The 21155-nt window shown below is 47.9% G+C and overlaps 1 protein-coding gene across 11 annotated transcripts in view; it reads right to left on the bottom strand.

The window, feature by feature from the left end:
• Positions 1 to 18: 18 nt before the first annotated feature.
• FHOD3 (formin homology 2 domain containing 3) overlaps positions 19 to 21155 on the bottom strand; it is a 521378-nt gene continuing 500241 nt past the window's right edge. For all 11 annotated transcript variants that reach the window (XM_044934658.2, XM_044934661.2, XM_044934659.2 and 8 more), the window contains 2 exons: positions 13279 to 13440; positions 19 to 586 (listed from right to left, as the gene is read on the bottom strand). In XM_044934658.2, coding sequence (XP_044790593.2) covers positions 504 to 586; positions 13279 to 13440 — 245 coding nt within the window. In that variant the 3' untranslated portion in view covers positions 19 to 503. The remainder of the gene's footprint in view (positions 587 to 13278; positions 13441 to 21155) is intronic.

Raw genomic sequence — 21155 nt, 5'->3', positions numbered from 1 at the left:
GAGAATAAAGGTTTCCAGTTACGGCATTAAACTCTGTTTATTTAGTATTTGAAACAGGGTGTACATTTATGAATTTATATAAACATTTATTAATAGTACATCTAAAATCCACAACCAGTAAACAATCTGTGCTTTCTGTTTTGGAGTTGACATCTGCATGTTTTGGTGTTGTGGAGGGACCCAGTCTGTGAACCTAACCAAACTGCCTCATGACCATGGTAACCGTGACGGAAGTGATCTGCTCCTGCACAGAAAAAGTGTCACGCTTTGGAACTACTAAGCCAGGTGTCAAGGAAAGAAGAGACACACAGCGGACACGATGAAGAAAGTACAGGAAGGGGACGCTGGGATCCGTGTCACAAGCCGGGCGGTGACACCGAGACACGCGTGCTGCCCCTTCAGAAGCTTCAGGCGTTAGAGTCTCCGCACCTCCCACCAGAGGGGCTCCCCCCGAGCAGAAGCTCTCACTCAGCGCAGACATGCTTCTGAGGGCACCGTGGGGGTCACAGCTGCAGCTCCGAGGTGCCCACCAGGCCCAGGGCCCGCGCTTCTTCGGGAGTCAGGCCGCTCTTCAGGGTCCTCCGCACTGCCGGGGCCAGAGACGAAGGGGTGAGAAGAGAGGGCAGTGTTAGCAGCCAGGCCCCTTCCCCAAGGAGCCACAGCACTCACGACCCCTGGCCCCACCCTACCCCTGCCAAGGAGCCCTGGCTGACTGGCTGTTTTCAGGGCAGGAAAAAAAATCTAGGGGCTGCCAGAGGCTGCCCTGGAGATGACCCAGGCACCGCCCTGGAGAGTCAGGCAGAAAGGGGACCGCCTAGGGGGAGTGGAGCGGAGAGAGGCCCACCCTGATGAGGTGTCTGAGAAAGGGTGCGAACTACAAAACGCAGGTGGCACGTTTAGAGTGCAGCCTTTCCCAGCACAAGGAGCAGATGAGAGCTGTTAAGGAATTCCAGAGTACAGGAAAACACACGTTCCAATGATGCAAGTGAGGTGAGATGATCCCGCAAATCTGCAGGGACATACCTCTGCAGAGGCCCCCCCAGCAAGGTGTTAATGGAACCCGGCACAAGGGGGGAGTCGTCAGGATGAGCCCCCCACGAGCGCCGTGGTCTTGGTCTCAACTCCTCAAAGAGCCTCTACAGAGAAGAACCACTGACTCCTCGTGGACTCGATGCCAAGGAGCAAACAGCCAACGAGTGGGCTTGGTGGATGTTCTCTGTGAGACACAAACGGCTCAAGAAGGACCAGTGACCTCCCGCCCTGAGGTTTACAACTGGCGGTCAGAGGAACACTCACATTTCACTGACTGAGAATTGGCTTACGTTTGCCTGACATTATAGGGTTTCCATTGTTTAGTGTGATCAGGTTCAGTGTCAAAATAGAGGCTGCATAAGGCTGAAGGATGAGGCAGCTGGCCCTTCCAAGACTGGTCTTTTCATTTGAAAGGTTTCCTAATTACATTTTCCTGAACTGATAAATTGTATTTGGCCTACTCTGTATGGAAGTCATATACAGTTTGGGATATCTGTTCTATTTTCAGAAGTGATGTGTCATAGATCTACCATCTACTCTAAATCATCAATCAGCTAGAGTCCCTGAGATCACCAGGGAAGGCCTTTGATCAGAAAGCAGAGAAAGTAAAGCTCACCCTTATTGTTTTCCCACTTTCCCTGCCAGATCTAATTCCCCACATTCCCTCCATGACAAGGGGGCCTATGTCCTCTGAGGCCTCCACAGAGGCGAGGTCCCCATCTCAAGTGTCTGCAGAAAACTCCCATATCAATGCCTCCCTGGGCAAAAGCCCACTTAGCCCATGGACAAAGGGCCTCAAATAGTCAGGTCTCTGGTAGAACAGACAGCAGCTAATATCTACTATTGAACACTTTTTTCTCTCCCAGGAATCAGCACTTTGGACAGGAAAGGGAAAGTGCTAGTCGCTAAGTTGTGTCCAACTCTTTGCAATCCTGTGAACTGTAGCCCACCAGGCTCCTCTGTCCATGGGATTCTCCAGGTAAGAATACTGGAGTGCGTAGCCATTCCCTTCTCCAGGGGGACCTTCCTCACCCAGGGATCGAACCTGGGTCTCCTGAACTGCAAGCAGATTCTTTACCATCTGAGCCACCAGGGAAGTCTTACTTTGGACAGGGGCCAACACCTAATCCATCAGTCAGTCAACAGATACTTCATGGAGAGCCTATTGTTTGCTCAGCTCTTTAACTCAAAGAATGGATACACTTAGGGTTTTTAACAGCAGCACAAAGTTTTGCAGTGAAGGGTACCCTCAGATCAGGCCACCGCACACACTACTGCATTTCCAAGCCCAGCAGGGCCCCAAAGCCCCCTGGCCACAGCTGCTCCTGCACCAGCTCACCCTCCCCCAAGCCCAGACGTCCTGGGCTCCAGGCTGAGTATCTAACTCATCCAGACAAAATGCTTGGCTCCAGAGCCTTGGCTGGAGGCAGATTGCATGTAACTGAGCAATGGAATTTGTTCTATGGGGCAGCAATAAAAACACTAGTTTGTAATACCCTTTATGTTCTTTAAACACTCCTTCAAGGGTTTGTTAAAGAAAGATAATAATTTTAGTGGCAGAAAACAAGATGAAATATTTCTCATTCTTGACAAGGACGGCTGAGACCTCTTATCCAAGATACAAGCTTCTGCCTGAAGAAGTCCATGTTACACTAGGAGGGCATCTCACATTTCCTTGGCAACAGGAGGTGGCACGGGCTAGTGACCACTGCTCTGCACAGCTCTGCGCCCTCATGGATTACACGCTTGGCCCAATGACCACACGAGCTGGTGGGCCTTGAAAGATGCCTCTCTTAGATCTGTTCACATGTTAGCCCTATAACTAGAGTGCTCAGTTCATATAAATATTTGAGTAAGGACCCTGGCACCTTAGAGAACAGGCTATACTCTCCTAACAGATATGGGCCTCGGGCCAGCCAATCCGGGAGCAAGCCAGAGAACAGAACAAAGCTTAATGGTACTGTCCCAGCCTTGCTGCCCTCGGCCTCATGGTCTACTCCCACGTTTTAATGCTGTAGACCCCTGAGACCCCTCCGGCCCAGGCTTTTCTCTGCTGTGGCGAAAAGCCAGTGTAAGTAAAGGTCCCTCTTCTTGCCAGATGAGTCCCTGAAAGGTAGAGATGCAAAGAAAAACTTGCCCCATTTATGGAATCCTACTTTCTGTAGGCCTTCCTGACAATTCAGATAAATTCTCCCAGGAATATATTAACCCTGAAGAGGACCTTAAGAATTCGAACACTTTGCTAAAAACTCAAAGTTAATTCACCTTATAGATGTGTAATGCAGGGAATTGAAATCAGCTTGGTACCCCAATTCAAGTCCTACACAGAAAGGGCCCTCACGGTGTCTGTCTACCTGCTCATCAGTTAACTCATTCATTCAACAGGGGTTACGGGAGCCTCCACCTCGAGCCAAGTGTCAGCTCAAGGAGGCCAGGAGCTGATGGGGATGTGCAGTGAGGGAAGGGGCACAGGGCAGCACACCCTGCTGGCACAGGGGGTGACTCTCACACGGCAAATTTCCAGAAAGCAAAGAAGGGCTGGGGATGTATGAGAAGGAGGGGATCAGCAGAATATGGGACTCACATAGCAGAAACTAGCCTCCCATCAAACAGGGCATTCTCAAATAGCATGTTCTCAAGTGCTGGCGAGCAAGGAAGAAGGCGGGGGGGGTGGGGGGGCTGGCTTCCATCTGATAAGATAACATCTGGGCCCCTTTCCACCGCCCCAACTCCTGCTCCCCGCTTGAACGCTCCGGCTGCCTCGGAGCTCCCCGGCTTGTCACATGCCACTGCCTCCCCTCCCCGCAGCTGCTTAACAGAGAACAGACCGTGGAAATGTTTATCCTTGTCTGCCCCGCAGCCCTTCCATAGACAGCCTGGGTCACTCTGCTGGCACCAGCAGCCCCTGGACGCCCCAGGACTTGTGACAGCTCCCGGAACGCCAGCCCTGGGATCCGACCCGGGGCACCCCCTGCTGTCAACATGCAGAAAAGGGGGGTCTGGGGCTCAGGGAAAAATCCTTAGTTTTTCTCTTTTCTTCCCCCCTCCACCCTTGAATTGAAAAAAACTTTTGTTTAATCCTCCGAAGTGCTCCCAGGTGACTCTCTGTTAAGTTGAATCCGAGAAGAATGATAGTGGTTGCCGTTTCCTGAGCACTACCTCGGATTATTTCACCCGAATTTTGTGGAAACCCTATGAGATGAGGACAGGGAATGAGCAACAGCGGCATGGAGAGACGGAGACCCTGACCCCGCGGAGGGTGGGAGAGAAGGACTCGGGCCAAGAAGCTCGAACCAGAGCCCACCCTGGACAGCTGTGCCCCGACAGGCCTGGCAGCCCACGCGCTGACAATTTTTCATTCTGATGGCAGACAGACCGAGTTTTACTCCCGTGGGACAGAAAGCCACATGCGTGCTCTTTGGATCACTGACAGATTTTTTTTTTTTTCATTTTTTGTCATATAATGCCAAGCGATCTGGAAATAAGTCATTGTTGTTGTTTGTAATCCCTAAGATCCTAAAGACTGTTCTGATGAGTCTCCTGAGAATAGCATGTCCGGGATAACAGGGACTCACATTGGAGCTTGAAGATGTCCTACATGTTTTCGTTTAGGCACTGGGACGTAACTGGCCCAGCTGCTATCAGAGCTGTTCGTTTATGCAGCCCTTGTTCCTGGAGGGACCTGTCTGCTGAAGGAGAAAAATGATGGGTCCAGTCCTGCCCCTTTGGACTTAAATACCAGGAGCTGTGTGTCATTCTTAGTAATTCAATGCTAGACATTCTGTGGGATTTTTGTGGGTTTGTTTTTTTTTTTTTGGTCAATGTCAATTATTTAACCTTTTAGGTTAATTTCCTTACTTTTGCCCTCCATCTTTTTTTTCCACATAAAATCCTGTCCATTAAAAGCAAGGTTCCCCAAATTGACAGCTTTCTACAAAATAACTGGCCGGTACTTTCCCAAAGTGTCAAGGTCATGAGTGTCTGCCACAGATCAGAGCAGACTGAGAAGACAAGACGACAACCCAACACGGGGCTTGAAGTAGGATCACAGACCAGAAAAGGGCATTAGTGGGAAACTAATGAAATCTGAGTCAAGACTGCAGTTCAGTTAATAGTTAATTTTTTGACACATCATCCTACAGCGCGTAGGGTGTTAACACTGAGGGGAGCTGGGTGAAGGATAGAAGGCAACTCTCTGAGCTTACTTTTGAAACTTTTTTGTTAAGTCTTAAAATTCTTTCAAAATAAAATCTAAAAAACACACACAAAACTTCAAATGACAACAGCAAGGGGCTAAGGTTCCCAAAGCTGGTTGATTTAAACTGGACTTTGCAGACTCAGCCTGGGGCACCAAGAACCAGTGTCTCTGGGAGAGACCCCCGAAGTGCATCCTGACCTCCTGGGAGATTCAGATCCCTGACTTAGGAACAAGAAGGTGGAGGAGTAGGCAGACGTGTAGTACCTCTCTCTCCATGGATACATCAGGAATACACCTTCAGACACAGAGATGCATGCAGAACAGCAGCTGAGAGCGGACAGGAGTACCTGACCAGTGGAAAAGAATATATAGAACCATGCAAAACTTGGTAGGACTAAGGAGCCAGGAGGAAAAAACAGGAGTGTTACTAGGACTGGACCTGCCCTTGGCAGGTAGGGGAACTGAAATTGCCCGTATCGGGGCAATTGTCTGAGTCAGGAGAAACATTTAAAGCTGAGAGTGAAACAGCTGACCTGCGGCAGCCTAAATGGAATGAGAATCAGACAGTCCTTGCCGCAGCCATACGTATCCCGAACAGGAACACTGGTCTCCTGGAAGGCGCAGATCCCTGACTTAAGTCATTGCCATCTGACTGCGATGCAGCAAAGCTGCTCAGGAAGGTGATGGCCTTTGTGGTGACAGGCCTGACCCAGAATTAAGTTCACTCACGCCGAGACGGCTCTTAGCAACATTTATGGTTGATGTGTTCAGTCACTAAGTTGTGTCCAACTCTTTGCAACCCAATGGACTGTAGCCCACCAGGCTCCCCTGTCCAAGCAAAAATACTAGAGTGGGTTGCCATTTCCTTCTCCAGGGGATCTTCCCAGATCAGGGATCGAACCCTTGCCTCCTACACTGGCAGGCAGATTCTTTACCACTCAGCCACTGTTGGGAGGCCCAACATTTATGGTATCAGGCACTTTCTACAACTGCTGGTGTGGCCACGATTGTGGCTGTGCAGAGTCCCTACCCCACTTCCCGCCTACATCTGTAGCTATGTTCACATCCAGCGCTCCTCCACCATCTCTTTGGTTGCTAGCTAGGCACTGAGCAGACAGCAATCAGTGAAAATGCAAAAGCAGACTGCCTTTTATGAGTCACGCAGTAGGGAGGACAGGGGGAGAGAGGGCGGAGCCTGGCCAGGGAGAAAAATGAAACAGTTCCTCCATGGCTCTCTGGGCTCAGAGTTTTCAGCATTGCTGCAAGTCCTGGCCAGGACAGAAATGCCTTCCCCCTGTTCAGATGAAGCCCAGCTGCTTAGTACATATCCAAGATGGCACAACAGTACTAGACACACACTGTGCTGACAACCCAGGCTTCTGTGCACAGGGGCAAGCCACTGCACCGGAGTCCCGGGGGTAAAAAGAGAGGGGCAAAATGGGTCTGGTCCATGAATTACAGCAGATCAAGTGAGGTGGACAGTGGTGCTCAGGGAGTGAGGTGGGTGATGGTAGCAAAGTGATACTGAGGTGGGTGTGTCTTCTGTGCACAAGCTCCTGGGTGACTTCCGCACGCAGCCCTTACACATCTACAGGCAGCTTCGTATTCCTACCGGGACCCTTGGGCACCAGCGTGAAGGGAAGGGGGATGGTGAGACCCCATCACAGGTGGCTCACTTAACCCTCACAACCGTCCCGGGAGGCTGGCAACACCACCCTTACTTGCTGGAAGAAGACAGGCTCAGTGAAGCCAAGCCATTTAAATGGGAGCCAGTCCCCTCTGTGTTATGACTGTGCAGATTCTCAAGATAGAGATGGATTCCATCAGAACTTGGCAGCAAAGATGATGAACCAGTCACCTCCTGTCAGTAAGGTGCTTGGCACTTTCCAAAGCCCCCTTCCGAGAACCCTCTGCTTTGCTCCCAGAATAGCTCTCTGATGCAGAAAAGACAAAGTCTCATATTCCTCTCTTCCACGGATCCTCTCTTCTCTTGAACCACCACTCTGGGCAAAAGGGTGCCTGCCATTCAGACAAATACGGTGAGGGACACAGAAGCCAGCCCCCTTTTTCAACACGCTAGTTCACAGTTTGGGAGAGCCATTCAGTGCAGGGAAACACTTCCAAGCTCTTCCTGCTTTGCCTCTCTATCTCCAAGACTTGAGCTTTCCATTACATCAAAGTCCCAGCAACTCTAGAGCAAGGGGCTGCTTCCGCCCTCATGGGCTTGGGTGCAGGGCCTGTACACCCTGTTTTGGACCTGCCTCCAGGGCTCAGGTGATTTGGCGTCTATTCTGAAAGCACCGTCTCACTCCCCAGTTCCCAGACTCTAACTATGCCTCCCAGCTTACCCCTGGCAAACTCCCCCAAAGCCCCTTTCCTGTGTCTGTCCAGCCCTGCCTCCCAGACCCTCCCAATGAAGACCCGGGCTACAAATACCTTCCTCACTTCCCCATCTTCCTTTTCCAGTGCAAAGGGCTGGACACCCACCATAGGCTTAAAGTCGGCCCCAGTGGGTCAGTGAGCGGCTGTCAGCCCCGTTCTCTCTGGCCACCCTACTCCTGCAGCCGGGAGTGGGCGCTGATGGAGTGGCACTTCTCCCCAGAGGCCCATCCCTTACATATCGGCTCTCTAAAATGCACTGGTTCGCCACCAGGTTTAGGAGACTTTGAGCTCCTTTTCAGACTTATTCTATTTATCTTTTTGTCCTCTGGCCTGTGTACACGGGTGGGTGCCCTTAGCTGTCTTCAGAGGGGCAATGAGTCCAGCTTTAATGAGCTGGAAGTATATTTGGGCTCTGAGTAAATAGTACTGATGTTGAGAAGACAAAAGTTTGGTTGAGAAACTCTGGTCCTTTTACTAACATCTTATTCTACTGTATTCTAAGAGCATTCATTTTAACGCCTCTGGCTCTTTCCATTGTTAGCCCTATAAAAGAATATAAAATTTGTAAGGAGGGCAGAACTATGTAATAACATGCAGAGAAATTTTTCTTAATGGGGTTAGTGGGAAAATTTCTGGACATTTTCAAACACCACTTTGGAAAATTACAATTAACCTGAGTACTGATCAGAACTTTGGCCACCTCATGCGAAGAGTTGACTCGTTAGAAAAGACTCTGATGCTGGGAGGGATTGGGGGCAGGAGGAAAAAAGGACAACAGAGGATGAGATGGCTGGATGGCATCACCGACTCGATGGACGTGAATCTGAGTGAACTCCGGGAGATGATGATGGACAGGGAGACCTGGCGTGATGCGATTCATGGGGTCGCAAAGAGTCAGACATGACTGAGAGACTGAATTGAACTGATCAGATCCAGCACTCAATCTAATATTTTGTGAGGTATAGCTACCATTTTCCCTAAAACAGGGTCAATAATTTTTCAGATTTGTTCAGCCTCCTTCTCCATGTAATTCTGTAACGTGATGGCATGGCAACGTCCCTCAATATGTCATAAAATAAGATCTTTGTTATATCGAATCAACATGAACATGTCACATGCCCTTCAAGAGGAATGCTGAAGCTTTGTAAGAGGGGGAATGAGAGTCCAGTCATTAAATCAAGTCAGAGTTCAGTGTTCCTTTCCCAGCAGCCCCTAGAATCAGACTTCTGGCCCCTCACACTGAAACACCATTCTTGTAAAGATGACCTAGCTTATATTCCTAAGACATTGGTGGATTGCTTGTAGGTCATGTCAAAGTGATCGCACTTTTATAGAAACATAGCCCTGAGCCCAATACTCCATGTTCACATCACAGGTGGGGCCCAGACTCCTTGGAGAGAAACAGCAGGAGAGGGGGCATCCAGCCTCTCTCAGTGGGACAAGACCTGGGCTCCTCTGGGAAAGAGTAAAAGGCAAACCATGAGCCCCTAGTGCACCCTCTGCTGTGACAGGCCAGGCTAACGGTGACATGCAGGCAGCCACCAGGGCAGAGACCCTCTTCCGAAGATAGGTCCCAGAGAAAAGAACACAAGGGCCCTTTTCCTCCCCAGACCCCGAGCCTGTCCCGCAGAATCACAGTGGGAAGGAGACCTCAGATGCCCGTCAGCTTTAAGGTTTCCACGGGAAGACCAACATTTGGGAGGCCTAAGAGAACAAATAGCCTGGAGACAAAGTGTGTGTGTGTGTGTGTGTGTGTGTGTGTGTGCGCGCGCGCGCGCTCAGTCGTGTCTCTTTGTGACTCCATGGACTGTATAGCCCGCTAGGCACCTCTGTCCATGGAATTTTCCAGGCAAGAATACTGGAGTGGGTTGCCATTTCCTGCCCGGACACAGTATGGGGTTGGTCAAAAAGTTCATTTGGACTTTTCCATAAGATATAATGAAAAAAACCAAATTAACTTTTTGGCCAGATGGATACCTTCCCTGATATGATGAAAAGAAAAACCAAAAGAAGAAGAAAACAAAGGGCTTGGAGAATGCTCTCCTTGGTCACCTCCACCAGCTGATTCGAGAGTCTTGGCTAGATTCTGGGGGAGCATTTGAGGTGCATTTGTGTAGACATTTTACAGGCTAGACATCAACTGGACAATTCAAAACATTTTACTTATTGAGACCCTGATGGTACCAGCTGGGAAAACAGCAGAACAGAGCCTAGGAACTTGGGAATCCATTACAGTGCCCTGGGTGTGTCCCAACTGGCTGCATATTTCAGGCTTTAAGCAGGACTCTTGGCAGGGGTAAGCCTGGCCACCAGCATCAAACATGAAAGCAAAAGTTTAAGTATCCACGAGGAGTCTCAAGTGGCTTGCAGGTCATAAATTTCTAGGTTATGGGCTGGATTCAATTTGGTTTCCTGCAACAGCTGGACTGTTATTGTCTTTAGCTAAATGAGTTATAGCCCAAATATGTTGGTTATTCATTTATCCACTTGCCTCATCGCCACCATTAAACAATCAAATCTGATGCAGCATTGTTCCAGGGTGAGGCCCCAAGCTGAACTTCATGTCAATTTTGCAAATTGGTTTTTTCTCGTTCCTTTAACTTCTTGTGAAAAGCTGGAGTTTACATCCCTTTATAACAGAAATCAGAGTAACTTCCCCATCTCAAATTTCTGTGTATGGTGCCATCACTAATAAACGAAACCTGCCACAGATAAACACTTACATACACGCAGAGCTGTATTTGTTGTAGCAACTGCATCATGGGACAAAATATGTTTGGCTAAATAAAAAGAATATAGGGCCGTTTTGCATAAGATTGGAATGGAAACGATACCACAGGAAATTATTTTATGTCAACCACAAAAACAGGCAAAATATCTCTCTGGCCAGACTGAAGAGGAAAATTAATTATGACTGTGTTATTGTTCCCACTGACATTATGTGTCTCTCTAAGAATCTGGCTGGAAGGCAGGGCCAACACTCTTTGCCAACACAGACATACAACCTATAGGAGGAGGGCATGGCCAGGGCCTCGGGGACTGGCCAGGCCCCTGTCTCATGCAGTCTCCTTCTCTGAGATCCCTGGCCCAACCCTGCCCATCTTCTGGAGGGCAATCCCTGGCCTGGCATCCTTTCTCTACTCCGCCCCCATGGTCGACTCCCCGCAACGTGCTTTCCCTAGCTCTTCCCGATGGAGACTTTGCACTGAAGTTGTCTACTGGTACATGGTTTCTTCCATTTGGTTACTGGTTTAGTTAAGTAAATAAGAGAATGGTAATAAAGGACAAGGGCTTCCTTGGTGGCTTAGACGGTAAAGAATCTGCTGCAATGCAGAAGACCTGGGTTCGATCCCTGGGTTGGGAAGGTCCCCTGGAAAAGGGAATGGCAACCCACTCCAGCGTTCTGGCCTGGAGAATTCCATGGACAGAGAAGCCTGGCGGGCGACAGTCAATGGGGTCACAAAGAGTCAGAATCAGACACGACTGAGCAACTTGCACTTTCAATAAAGGACAGATACTGAGGATAATCTACTTAAGACCCCAGAAACCTTTCATAAATTTCATTAAAAAAAAAGCTATTTAAGAAAAAGATTTCTGATTATGAAAACAGCAAGAGAAAAATATGCAAATGATGTAGACAAGCCATACGTAACAGAAGAGACGCAAACCACAAGAGGCTAGACCTTCCCAGTGTGCAGAAAGAAAGTGAATTAAAACATAAAGAATGCTATTTCACACTCTTCAGAAAAAGGCACATGCTGGCCTGGCCTGGAGCACGCAGTGTGGAGAGAGTAAGGGTGAGCTTCTGGAGAAGAGTCTGCTCCCCAAGACGTGCACATCTGGGGACCCTGCAATTCCAGTCTTGGCCTCGTACCCCAGGGCCACCTCCACCTTACTGTGCTCAGGTCCCCCGGGGATCTTGTTAAATGCAGGTTCTGAATCAGCTGCCCTGGAGAGGTCCCTGTGAACATGTGTTTCTAACCAGCCTCCAAGAGATGCTCATGTTGTCTGAGGAACAACTTTAAGTTGCAAGCCCCTAGTCAAGTTTTCACATGGGAGCACCAGGAGGATGCAAAGCAGTGCCAGGAAATGTTGGAAAACGTAAAGACAGCGATGTTGGAGCCCACAAACATATTCTTACAGATGTAAAAAGTCCCCCTGAACGATAGGTTTCTATTTAAAAAATGGAGGGAGTGTGGCAGAGGCCGCACAAAGTGGAACAAGAGTCCTTCCAGTGACACCAACCACCCGGGGGCGCAGGGAAGGCCCCACCGCACAGGCTCTCCGGTGGTCGGCTTGAGTCTGCCCAGACACCGGGGGTTTTTAAAGCTCTGCAGAAGGTTCTACTGTGCACCCACGGTTGAGAACCACAACTCAAGAAGGTACTCGAAGCATGTACCAGCAGGATGGACCTCCTCTAAGGAGTGTTGCAAAACCAGCCTCCTATCTCACCAACTGAGAACCACCGCCCCCAACCCCCAAGTTCTGTAATTTGAGAGGCTCTGCTTCTCCCTGCAAGTGGTGTTGAGTGGAACCTACTTTTCTGGAGAAAATGTCCCCTAGAATCTACAGGCAATGATATAAAAGGGGCGGGGTCTGAGAGTCTGTGGCAATTCGGTTTAGTATTCTTTACTGTGGAAACATGCATGACAACGGGACAAACAGAACCAGGGCGCCCACAGTATGCAGCCCAAAATGCAGCCACCCCCAGTGAGTGCAGGGTGGCACTGCGTGGGGGGCTCTGAGTTTGAGTTCTTACTGAACTCTTGACTCCTGAGAGGCACTCTCTTTTCACTCTGGAAGCTAAGACAACGGGAGGCAAACAGGCATCCTTTTTATGAAACATCAGAAATCCCTGTCCTAGTCAGCATTCCTGGAGGCTGAGCTGGTGGAGGCTCAAGCTGTCTCGAGTGACCGGCAACAGGCCAAGGCTTGGGGCGGTGAGCTCTCTTCTGAAACACAGGAGGACCATGGCCATGTCAAAGGATTCAGAGAACCTGCTTCTTGAAGTGAGCCGTCCCTGTGAGACTCAGCTTGGTGCCCACGGAGGCGGCTCCACACCTGTCATTCAGTGGGTAGGAGCAGGTAACAGGGAGCAGGAAATACCCTCTATTTAGTAGGCAATTTTAAAAAAAGCCTGATCAACCTAGGCTAACATGAGCGATCTTAAGCATCCTAATGACCGTAAAATCACCTGCCACCTCTGGGCTCACCTTCAGCATGTTCACGGGCAGCAGTGAACCACTGGGGAATAGTCTCCAGCCCAGAAAGTGGTCCCTGATGCTGGGCGAGGGGCAGAAATATGGCCTCAGCAAAGCCCTCAGGGCAGTACTTGGCAACTGGCCCACTGTATCCATCTCTGCACACCAAAGACACTGAAATGTCTTTCAGTGTCCCCTTTCAGACCTTCCTGGGGACAACGTGTGAACCAGGGGAGGCCTGACCAGACATGGCAAATACGGTGGACAGGCGGCTGCGGCACACCTCCTTCCCCAATGGCCAGTGCTGACGGTCCAGCACAAAATCCCTTCGTCGAAGACCACACGTGGGCCCTCCGGGCACCACGGACAATTCACTAAATCCCACCTCTGAGTCGTAGGGTCATAGAGAGCCAGGAGGCTGCTCCCAGGAGGCCGAGTCTCGCGTCCTAACTCCGAGGCACTTACGAGACTTCCGGTTGGCGCGGGAGCGCTTCCTCTCCCGCGGCACCACTCGCTGACTGGGCACTTGGGTGGCCGACTTTACGATGCGGTCCATGATCTCATCAGCTGCATCATCCGTGACATTAGGCGAGTCATCCATGCCCATAGTCCAGGAACTAGCGGATCCTGAAGAATCAAACAACCAGAGAGCATGAGGTACTCAGAGAGGAGAACACAGCAAAGCTCGTCAGCAACAGAGCCCCGTGGAGCCGAGAGTCAGGGCGGAACCTGGCGGATCCAGGGAGCTCACCCGTCCCCATTGCAGGGGCACCGCAGTGACCTGGGACTGTCACCCTCCGGGCTCTGGCCTCCCAAGAACCCACGCCAGTGGCACGTTATGCCATACTCTGTCACACAGCTGTGTCCCCATCTCTCACTGTTCTGGATATGTCTCCACCTGCCAGGTCCTGTGGTCATGGGGGTGGGGGGAGGGTAGACTCCCGATGCGACATGGTGCCCTGCACATCACAGATACCCAGTGATGCACTCCAGAAATGTCCCGAGATGTTTGTTACGTTTCAGCTGTCTGTCTCTGGTTGTGTGTGCCTAGTGTATGTCAGGAGAAGGCAATGGCAACCCACTCCAGTACTCTTGCCTGGCAAATCCCATGGAAGGAGGAGCCTCGTAGGCTGCAGTCCATGGGGTCGCTAGGAGTCAGACATGACTGAGCAACTTCACTTTGACTTTTCACTTTCATGCACTGGAGAAGGAAATGGAAACCCACTCCAGTGTTCTTGCCTGGAGAACCCCAGGGATGGGGGAGCCTGGTGGGCTGCCGTCTCTGGGGTTGCACAGAATCGGACACAACTGAAGTGACTTAGCAGCAGCAGCAGCAGCAGTGTATGTCAACTAACCCTAACTTCTCATTCAGTTAAATAAAAGTCAATGGATTTTGTAACATATGGGTTCATCTTTTTTTTTTTTTTGGATTACCTAGCCTTTAAAAATCATAAAAGGATTGCCCTCTTCCATTAGGAAAGCGGAGATAACACATATTGTCTACTTTTAAAAAATTTATTTGGTTGCACCGGGCTTTAGTTGCAGGACGAGAGATCTAGTTTTCTGACCAGGGATCGAACCCGGGCCCCTTGCATTGGGAGTGCAGAGTCCTAACCAACTTCTTTAACTACCAAGGAAGTCCCCAGACAACATTTTCTTTGGTACATTTATCTGCTTCCTGGCCAGAAAAAAAAAAAATGTGTTTATAGCTATATGTTAGGACAGTCCAAGTCTGACATGAAAGCACCTGCCTCTAGACCAGCAAGAAGAAAGTACCACAAAAACATAGGTTCTCCAAATCATATTAAACACTTAGAAACGAATGCTATTTTGATTCATTAAAAATGAACTTTGTGACTGATCAACTTCTTTGTGAAATCTCTTCTCTAAGATGGGAAATATGCTTCTGTAAGAAAAAAAAATGTACAATGTGCTCAATATTGTGAATTTCCTCTGCTTACACTTCTCTTCATAATAAAGAGCCTGCAAGTGAGTGTTCTCAGACTCTGTGTTTGTGGAACACAGGTACCCTGATCTTGACCAAGATCCAGTTAAAGCTGAAGAATAGTCAGCTTTTCTCAAACTACAGGGAAAAAATGTTAGTAAACATTTATCTTAAATTTTGAGTTCTATACTAATTTTTCAAAACTTTGGTATTTGGATATTAATGGAAATTGTAGGGAATTATTGATCACAGCTCAATAGACTGTACATTTTATAGACTGAAAATATGTAATATTCTATAATTTAGTCATAATTTCTGCTAGTAAAATTCAGATGACTAAATTAAACACACAAATAATTCATACTTTGCAAACGAGAACCAGGATTCCAGTGTTTGACCACTTGCATGTATTTGAGAACTGAGGCCATAGGACAATGATGTTTTCTGCGAACAAGGCTTTTGTTGTGGTCATTTTAAAAAACTGCTTTGTTTTAGGAGTAAGAGCATACTTACAACATTGGGATTTAGAAAATCAGGACATTTTTACTTTTTCTGCTTATGCCTAATGGCAACTGATCTACTTGTTTCCATCAGAAGGTTAGTGTTTTCAGCATCATAAAACCCTCTAAAAATATGTTATTCTCAGAAATGAACTTTGAAATTGCTGAATTTTTCTGTATTCTCAGGCTGGTCTAGGTGTTCTAATCGAAGGCAAGAGTCCTCACGGCAGCAGAGCTCTCAGACGGGGCTCGGCAGAGCCTCTAAACCACAGCCCTCCTCACAACAAAGCCATCAACAGAACAACTGCCTTTTACCCAGCAATTTCTTGTTTTCCCTTTTCTCTATTGATTTAAAATTCAGTGCCCCATTTTGAAATGCCAAGCTACCCTTCCCCAAACACACAAAGCTCAGGCAATTGTCTTTGCTCATAATACAATATAACTAACTGGCTCCTGAAATGAGCCGGAAATGAAGGCATCATCTGATCTTTCCACTGAGAACTACCTATATGTCCATCTTACACGCTCTTGGGGAACTGCTTGCACCGTGACATGTCAGGAGATGTCCACAAGGAGTATGTGGCCATCTTTCTAGGACCGTCAGACTCAGTTCTGTGATGCTATCATTCTCTCATGACCTCAGTCTTGGTTCTGCTTCCTCGTCTCCTCTCCTCTTGGTTACTTTCCTCACTGCCCGATTACCAGTGAAGCCTGTTCTTGGTTGTGTACATGCTTCCCTTTCTGGGACTTGTGCACACACATACAGCCACAGGAGAACACTGCCCGCACCTTAGACTCCAAGGGGGCTCCCCAGGGTCTCCCAGGTGCTAGCCAGACATTGATATATACTGATATGTCTGTGTAACTTATCATATATAATATATGCAAATAGAGAAAGATATGGTGGAGCAGATAAAACATTACAGACCATGATAGTACCATGTCATTTTAATTGGACTTCATTTTTTAAAAAATATGCAAATTGTAGTTTGAAAAAACACACTGCAACTAATTTTCCCTTAAAAATCTAACAAAGAAATGGTCTAAAATGAAAATAATTATATCCAAATAGATATTATATTACTGTAATAAACATCTACCTACATTTCTAAAAGAGTTTCCCTGGGTATAGATTTATAACAGGTTAGAAACTTCTTTTTTTCTTTGGCAGTTTTAAAGCTGCCATTCCACTTTCTTCTGACTTTCATAGTTTCAGCTAACAGTGAGTTATCATTCTTACTGTTGCTTCTCAGAGAGCACACTCTTCTCTCTCTGGCTGTTTTAAAGATGCTATCTTTATCTTTGGGTCTTGGCAGTTTGTCTGTGTATGCCTAGGTAGGGTTTTCTTAGTATTTCCTCTCCTTGGATTTGTTGTTTTTCTCTTTAAATATTTGTCTTTGCTTTGTGGCATGCTGACTTCTCCTGTTGCACAGCATGAGCTCTAAAGCACGGGGCTCAATACTTGCGGCACACAGGCTCCCCCCGTTGTGGTGCAAGGGCTGCTCCGAGGCAGGTGGGATCTCAGTTCCTCGACCAGGTATCTAACCCATGCCCCCTGCATTGGAAGGCGGATCCTTAACCACTGGACCACCAGGGAAGCCCCTCCCTGGCCTTGCCACCTCTCTAAAATATGTGGATTGCTATCTATCATGAGCCTTTGGAAAATTCTCACCCATTATTTCTTCAATTATTACTTCTTACCATTTTTTCTTTCTGATACTCCAGTTACACATATGTTAGACCATTTGACTGTGTCCCACCTATCTCTTCTGGTAAAGAATCTACCTGAAATGCAGGAGATCTGGGTTAGATCCCTGCGTCAGAAAGATTCCCTAAAGAAGGGAATGGGTACCCACTCTGGTATTCTGACCTGGAGAATTCCATGGACAGAGGAGCCTGGCAGGCTACAGTCCACAGGGTCGCAAAGAGTCAGACATGACTGAGCGATTCTCACTTCATCCCACTTCACGGTGGATCTCTTACATTTCGTTCCATTCATTCTTTCTCACCATGCTTCAGTTTGTTTATTTTCTACTAACCTATTTTGTTTGAACCCACCAACCTCTTTTGCGGGTACCACTCTGCTGTTAAACCCATCATATCAGTTAATCATATCAGATATCTTCTTTTTGGTTCTAGAATTTCCAGTTGATTCTTTTAAATAAATTTCAAACTGTTGATCAATCTGTCTCTATTTTCCTTTATTTTTTTTTAACAACTATAAATGGCTAAATTTGACTGCAAATTTCAACATCTGGATCATCTGTGGATCTGCTGCTCTAGTCTACTTTTCTTCTTCTTGGTCACATTTTCTGTTTTCCTGGCTCTTAATTTTGACTATGGACTGTACTTTGTGTAGAAAAGAATGCAGAGTCTGAAGTCAGTGTCATTTCCCCCTAGTCTTTACCCTTTCTGTTAAGCAGACATAGTGAAGGACTGAGCAGTTCTTGTGTTAGTCGCTCAGTCACGTCTGACTCTTTTTGTGACCCCATGGACTGTAGCTCACCAGGTTCCTTTTGTCCATAGCATTTCCCAGGCAAGAATACTAGAGTGGGTTGCCATTTTCTTCTCCAGGGGATCTTCCCAACCCAGGGATCAAACCCGTGTCTCTTGCATTGGCAGGTGGGTTCTTTACCACGGAGCCACCCAGGAGGACTGAGCAGGATTGGGGCCAAATAGCAGTTTTCGTTGAGAATCAGTCCATCTCTGTCTTTAACTATCTGTATGCATTTGTTGAAGGTGCTTATTCTAAATTGTCTTTGTTTCCTCAGAACTTCAAGACTGCAGGAAAATTTCTACAGCCTTTCTGACACAGGCTTCCCCTCCCCACCTCCCCAGACTGCCCCAGTACTTAGCAAATGTCCCATGAGGAAAACTGTCTGCATCTGAAGCTTCTCTAGCTCCATCCTCTTATGCCAGCTCACATGACTACTGAAAGTTCTGCTGGATTCTCTTCACTATTAAAGTTACTCTGCTCACAGCAAATCTAACTCTCAGCCTGGGCCCAGACAAGGTGAATGCTCTCAGAGAGGTGCCCTCAGCTCACCCAGAATTCTAGTTTGTCTAGTTCTCTCTCCTTTCACAGTTCTCTGATGTATTCTGAAGGAAAGTTTTTGTTATTTTATTATAGTTTCTACAGTAGCAGGGGTGGTGACTTGCTACTCCCTGTGACAAGCCACCTGGAAGCAGAAGTCTCTGCAAGTACAGAGAGACTGAACCACTTTCCTTTCTAGTTCTTTTCATCAGTTAGTGAAAATGAACCCACATTGCACAAAGCCAGCAATATCTTTTTCTTTTTGTCCTTTCCACTATGGAAGGGTTTTCTCTTTTCAAATTAGCACAACCCATTATGTTCCATTGAAAGGAGATCAAACCAGTCAATCCTAAAGGAAATCAACCCTGAATATTCATTGGAAGGACTGATGCTGAAGCTGAAGTTCCAATACTTTGGCCACCTGATGCAAAGAGCTGACTCATTACCAAAGTCCCTCATGCTGGGAAAGATGGAAGGCAGAAGCAGAAGGGACCACAGAAGACAAGATGGTTGGATGGCATCACTGACTCCATGGACATGAGTTTGAGCAAACTCCTAGAGATGGTGAAGGACAGGGAAGCCTGGCGTGCTGCAGTCCATGGGGGTGGCTAAGAGTTGGACATGACAGTGACTGAACAACAGCAAATTATGTTCCATTAGAAAGAGACCTGGGTTTGATCCCTGGGTTGGGAAGATACTCTGGAGGAGGGCATGGCAACCCATTCCAGGATTCTTGCATGGAGACTCCTCATGCACAGGGGAACCTGGCAGGCTACAGTCCACGGGGTCGCAAAGAGGCAGACACGACTAAGTGACTAAGCACACAGCACAGCGATATTGGACTCTACCTCCCAGGGAGGCTTTCATTGCACCACCCTGCAGCCACAAAGGCACCGCAGTTCCACTCATGATGGCTGGGGTCACTGCAGTGCAGGCGCTCATGCTGCCTTTGATCTCCTGGTGGCCACGGTTAGCCTAGGAGACAACGCCTACAAGAGCTGCTGGGGCACAGGCAGACTCATGCATAGGATGCCCTAGGCCTTTTGGGAGCCAGTGATTCCCAACCTCACACCCAACAGTGCAAAGCTGTTTTATTTTATTCTTATCCTTGCTTTACGCTTTGTCTAGACTGACAGTCTCTACTGCTTAGCATTTAATGGTATTATTTTCTTCACCTTCTGACCTCACCAACTTTCTTCTCTCCTCTTACATTCTTTCTTGTTTACGTACTCTTTCTCTCCTGTCACTTCTTAATTGATCTGAGAAATGGAGGCCTTTTATAGCCAGCAGTGGCCAAGAAGAGGGCACTTTTCTTTCCACGTAGAAAACCAAACAATCAGAATGTCCCACACCAAGTACTCAGGGCTGTGGTCTGTCACAGTTGCATCTGTCTGCTTTTGCTCACCAAAAGATTGCCTGTGCTTTGCCAAATAGTAAGTTATTTTCTTTTCCTAATTCCACATCAAACACTACCTGACAATCAGAGGGGTCAGAAAGACCAAATCACAGAGAACCTAATCTCTGATGCTTTGAGGTGAATAGTTACACCTGCATGTATCTGGGGTATAGTCTGGAATTTAGGTTGTAGCACATGGGCTGACTGCTCTATTTATCATCTGTGTCTCAGTCAGGATAATGGGGAAGGGTGGAGGCAGGCATCCCTTCTTCCAGCATATTCTTAGCTGTCTATCAAAGAAAAAGCCCTGTGAAAGGTCCAGCATTAAGAAGGGGAGAAGGAACTAAATTCAGGGACACCGTCAGTCAATTCAGTCGCTCAGTTATGTCCAACTCTTTGCGACACCCCATGGACTGCAGCATGAAACCCAGGCTTCCCTGTCCATCACCAACTCCAGGAGCTTCCTCAAATTCATGTCCATTGAGTCAGTGATGCCATCTAACCATCTCATCCTCTGTCGGCCCCTTCTCCTCCCACCTTCAATCTTTCCCAGCATCAGGGTCTTTTCAAATGAGTCAGTTCTTCTCATCAGGTGCCAAAGTATTGGAGTTTCAGCTTCTGCATCAGTCCTTCCAATGAATATTCAGGACTGATTTCCTTTAGGATGGACTGGTTGGATCTCCTTGCAGTCCAAGGGACTCTGAAGAGTCTCTTCCAGCATCACAATTCAAAAGCATCAATTCTTCGGCGCTCAGCCTTCTTCATGGTCCAACTCTCACATATGTACATGACTACTGGAAAAACCATGGCTTTCGCTATATGGACCTTTGTCGGCAAACTGATGTCTCTGCTTTTTAATATGCTGTCTAGGTTTGTCACAGCTTTTCTTCCAAGGAGCAAGAGTCTTTTAATTTCAGGACTTCAGTCAATGTCTGCAGTGATTTTTGGAGCCCAAGAAAATCAAGTCTGTCACTGTTCCCACTTTTACACTCTAAAGCATTTCAATTTGGGCAATAAATACATGGCTTCTTCTAGTCTGTGTGCACAGTATGTGCTAAGCAAACACCAAGAGGAGAAAGTCCATCCTCCAGGAGTTCATCCTCTTTAGTTATAAAGTTTGGAAGTTCCTGAGACCTAACCTGGGGTCTCAGGAGCGCTTGGTGTGGTGGAGAGCGTGGAGGAGGTGGACTCCGGCAGTGACAGGACAGGCAGAGGAGAGGGGCCAGCAGGAGCCGTGGTGGGGCTGCAGGGAGACACATGGTGTGCAGAGTAGGGTGACGCACACCACGTGGGACCAAGTGAAAACCAAGTGTGGGGGCCAGGCGGGGACCGGACCCCAGGGGACCGCAGCATACCACACGAATAGCATGGGCTGGACCCTGCAGGCAGCGAGGAACTTAGGAAGGTAAATGTGGCATCAGCCCAGACCAGGGGAACACGGGGAAGCACTCTCAGATGCGAAAGACA

Source organism: Bubalus bubalis, chromosome 22, assembly GCF_019923935.1.
Source record: "Bubalus bubalis isolate 160015118507 breed Murrah chromosome 22, NDDB_SH_1, whole genome shotgun sequence".
In the NCBI taxonomy this organism is placed as follows: Eukaryota; Metazoa; Chordata; class Mammalia; order Artiodactyla; family Bovidae; genus Bubalus; species Bubalus bubalis.
This window is presented reverse-complemented; position numbering and strand designations above follow the sequence as displayed.